The following is a 4,028-nucleotide window of genomic DNA, read 5'->3' as shown; positions in this document are numbered from 1 at the left end:
GAGCTGTGTACAAGAATAAGCAAGATCCTTGCTGCCGTGGATAAGCTCAAGGAAGAGGTGAAGGAACAGGAAATGAGCAGCCTAAGAACGAAGGAAGTTCTGGTTGGTATTGACAAACTCTTCCGTTTCTACACAAACAGGCATAGGCAAGGAATAAACAGAAGAAGACAGACGCTCATAGCAAGTTACACACGGCAGGCTCAAGTTAGTGAAATTGAGAAACCAGCTACATCGTCTGCTCCTGTTCCTGTTGAGGATGAAGAGGGTGCAATGTCAGAAGTGTCAGCGTTGGACTTCAAAGGGTTTATGGCCTAAGTGAGTGACTTTGAGGCTCCTGGGGAAGGTGCTCAAGAGGAGTCTGTGGAGGGAAGTGTTGGTGCAGTGGGAGGTGCGGCGCTGTAAGTGTTGCTGCGCTTCGGAACCCCTGTTATTTAAGTCCATCAGGCCTGTTGTCTACTGTTGTTAAGGTGACTACCCATATTTTTGTTATTGTAGCTATATCTGTAGTACAATGTCTGAAAAATATGACCTTTATTATGTCTCTAAGGGCCAAAAAATGTCCAAGTATGAGGGGGTTCCGCCCATATGGAATTTTTCCCGTAAGATTATGTAATCAGTGCGTGAATTCACAGTGCGCGAGGTCGTGGACCGCCCAATCTCTCGCACACTGTGCGAGCCTGCTGTACTGTATTGTGTGGGATACACAGGATCCAGATCCAAATGTGCCCCCAAATTTAATCAATTCTTTCTTGGCCTATGGCCCACCCTTCCACTGATATCACTGAAATTCACTGAGAACTTTTGGAGATGTTATGCAGAATACTCTGGATGCAGGTCTACCCCAAAATTGTCAATTCTTTCTTGGCCCATGGCCCACCCTTCCACAAAAATTAATTGAAATTCATCAAGAGCTTTTGGAGATATCACGTGGACAAACAGACAGACAAATATAGGTGAATACATAACCTCCTCCAACTTCACTGGCAGAGGTAAGAAATAAATGTTGTGATGAACATTCTGGAGCAGGAAAAATGATTTTGGTAAATGTACTGCATGTTCAGTAACTATACAGCAACACCACATTTTATCAGACTTCTATTTTTAACAAACACCTTGGTCCACTGCAACTAAAGAAAGAGAGAGAGAAAAAAAAAGTATCCAGTGTTTAATGGCAGCTACTTTTCCTTCTTTTATCAAAATTATTCTTATTCTTATTATTATTACAAGCATTGTGTGCTTCACTATATTGGAATGCTTGCTTTTTATCTTGCTCGAACTTGCACCAGACTGTTCCTACATTATGGGTTCCACAGAAACCCCAGTGTTGTGAGGTCTCATCATTACATATCACTTTATACTAACGGTATTATTTTTTCCAATACAGTAAATCCTTATTTTTCATGCCGTGGATGTCAGAGCATTTCAGTGGGACATGTACCTACCCTATCATAAAGTACTATAACACCAAACAGGCCCTACCCAAAATTTAATGAAGAGTGTTTATTAGTGTTAAAACAGCAGAACACAATAAACATGTACCTGAAAAGACATTAAAGCTGTTATAAAGAGCTGCAACACCAAAAATCCTTACCAGAAATAAAGTGAAGACTGGCTTGAGTGGCAGGTGAAGGTGTGTTGAGGGTAGATGGGCTAGTTACTAGTGACAAGGGCCTCTCTGGGGAAGCCCCATCACCTATATCGAAGCCCTCGAAGTTGAACTCAGGCTCCAGCACCTCCACTTCCTCTCTGTCCACTTCTCCTCCTTCATCCACCCCTGCTGGCACATCCAAGCCTTGCAGAATAGCGGGCACATTCTGTCTCATGAAAATGTCGTGTGATCCGGGCTTGTCTCTGCTCCTTTATGTTTCTGTTGTAGACGGCCATCAGTTGTGACTTCAGATCACTCGAGGTTGATAGGATGTTGGTAGCCTCAGGCATAGTCCTGGTGTATGCACTGAAGGTGGTTGCCCTGTCAGTTATGGTGGACAGGGTGGTCGCAAGATGGCCACCAACAAATGAGCATCGGTATGCGTCATCGGCTGCCGGCTGGGAGCATCGAAATGTAGGGAAATTAGCGAATTGAGACAACTCGGAAACTTTATTTCTTGCACGAAAAACGAGGCATCAAAGTAAAATGCATCCAATTACGAGAACTTACTGTATATCAGTCAATAAAAATGATTATGACCAGCCTCAATATGAACTTACACTGAACTGACATAAAACATATTATGTGAAGTAACACCACTCTTGTTTTTCATGAATACTGTACTATGGGTAATGATACTTTCCTTGTTACCTGTAATTTAAGCTCACTTGGTTTGTCTCACAATATTCCATCCATGTCTCTCATTTACCATTTAACAGGTGATTCAGTTTTGATTTTGCATATTAACAACATGCAATTTTATATATATATATATATATATATATATATATACACACACACACACACACACACACTCACTGTTCACATAATGTGCGAATATTGTTCCTGGTAGGTCCCGCTTTATGAGAATTCCACATTATACTGCCACACATTTACATGTTAAAATGTTTTATGGTACCCAAGCCAGCCCCAACTTCACCTTTTGGGGCAATTTTCTGGGATTTTTCCCAGAACATTTACCTACCTAAATGACTTCAGTACATACAAACACCAGAGGATTCCTTACCTTGAACTGAAGAGTTTGTGGGCTTCCAGGGGGGAGGGGGAGTGGAGTTCTAAGCAGGGCAAGACTCCTACTGGTCCCCAGCACGGTCCGCTGGTCGTGCCGGCTCCACAGAGTCCTTCGTACATTTATAGAGGAACTCCTTCCCTCTCCTGTTGGTTGCAGTACATGACTATACTCCTTTTGCAGCAAGAAGTCCATTCAGGGTGTGGCAGAAGTTGGAATTTCCCTGAGTGCAACGTTGCCAATTTGACCACCAATTATCGGATTATCACTCTGTCTCCCTACCTACCCCCATTTCACCTGTTTCTCTCTCCCTCTCTCTCTCTCTCTCTCTCTCTCTATATATATATATATATATATATATATATATATATATATATATATTTATATATACATACATGTATAGATTTATTATTTTTCAACTTTTTTTCCACACCACCTATGAGGTAAAAGTCTAGGTGCATTTTATTTTTAAGAGGTTTCCCTTGTAGGCCTAATCCTCTCTCTGATCTTTAATCATAATCTTCTTTGTCATCAGAACTTTCTGTTATATTGACGACGAATGACTCTACGAAATGTTCAGCTGCTATGTCTTGTTGTGCATCTTCATCTTGTACTTGTTCGGCATGTCGCACTACTTCCATCCAACTTTGTGGTGTGATAAGACTCAGAGCCTCTTTGAGAAGAACTTTAAGGTTAGCCATTTTAAAGGTGTTCTTCTTGCCTATATGAGTCTTCACCTGAGCCCAAATGAGCTCAATCAGGTTATATTGACAATGGTATGGTGGTAATCTCAAAACCCGATGCCCTGCTTCTTCCGCAATCTTGTCGATTACGTAGGTTGTGGTGATATCTAACTTCTTGGCAAGCTCATGCAGCTCTGCTTTAGATAAGTTATCTTGGGGCTGCACTCCCTTCTTTATCAGCCAGTCCCGCAAGTCTGATTTTCTCCATGATGAAGTAGGAATTTTTTCAAGCTTGACAGAATGATAGGAAGCATTATCCATCACGATTACCGAGTTTGGTAAAATGTTTGGAAGCAACTGATTCCTGAACCATTCCTCAAAAAGTGTTGAGTTCATCTGGTTGTGATAATCCCCGTCGTTTTTGGCTAGGAACACTAACTCGGCGTTGTCTACAAAGCCATTTTTCGTTCCAGCATGAAGAATGATCAGACGACTTCCATTTCCTGTTGGTTGTCGTACTCCAGTGGCTTGTGGTGATGTGGTGTCTGTCCAACATTTTCCAACCGTGTAATTTTGGTTCACCCAAGTCTCGTCCTGATACACGATATTATGGGAGGACCGTCTTGCTTTATTTCTCACAAAAACTTTGTGCGAGCAGCCACAACAT

General features: G+C 41.9%; 1 protein-coding gene across 1 annotated transcript; it reads right to left on the bottom strand.

Moving 5' to 3' along the window:
• Window positions 1–3,187: 3,187 nt before the first annotated feature.
• On the bottom strand, window positions 3,188–3,757 carry LOC145392693 (uncharacterized). The gene has a single exon (XM_080266998.1). It carries the CDS (start codon window positions 3,755–3,757, stop codon window positions 3,188–3,190), a length of 570 nt encoding a protein of 189 aa, XP_080123124.1.
• Between the last annotated feature and the right edge of the window lie 271 nt (window positions 3,758–4,028).

Source organism: Coenobita brevimanus, chromosome 23 (genome assembly GCF_032717465.1).
Source record: "Coenobita brevimanus isolate Jiangsu-jjx chromosome 23, ASM3271746v2, whole genome shotgun sequence".
NCBI classification, from domain to species: domain Eukaryota; kingdom Metazoa; phylum Arthropoda; class Malacostraca; order Decapoda; family Coenobitidae; genus Coenobita; species Coenobita brevimanus.
Note: the sequence above shows the minus strand (reverse complement) of the source record. Positions and strands in the feature narration are given on the sequence as shown.

Excerpts from the sequence above, each read along its gene's own strand:
- LOC145392693 (XM_080266998.1), bottom strand. The coding sequence starts at position 3,757 with ATGAACTCAACACTTTTTGAGGAATGGTTCAGGAATCAGTTGCTTCCA.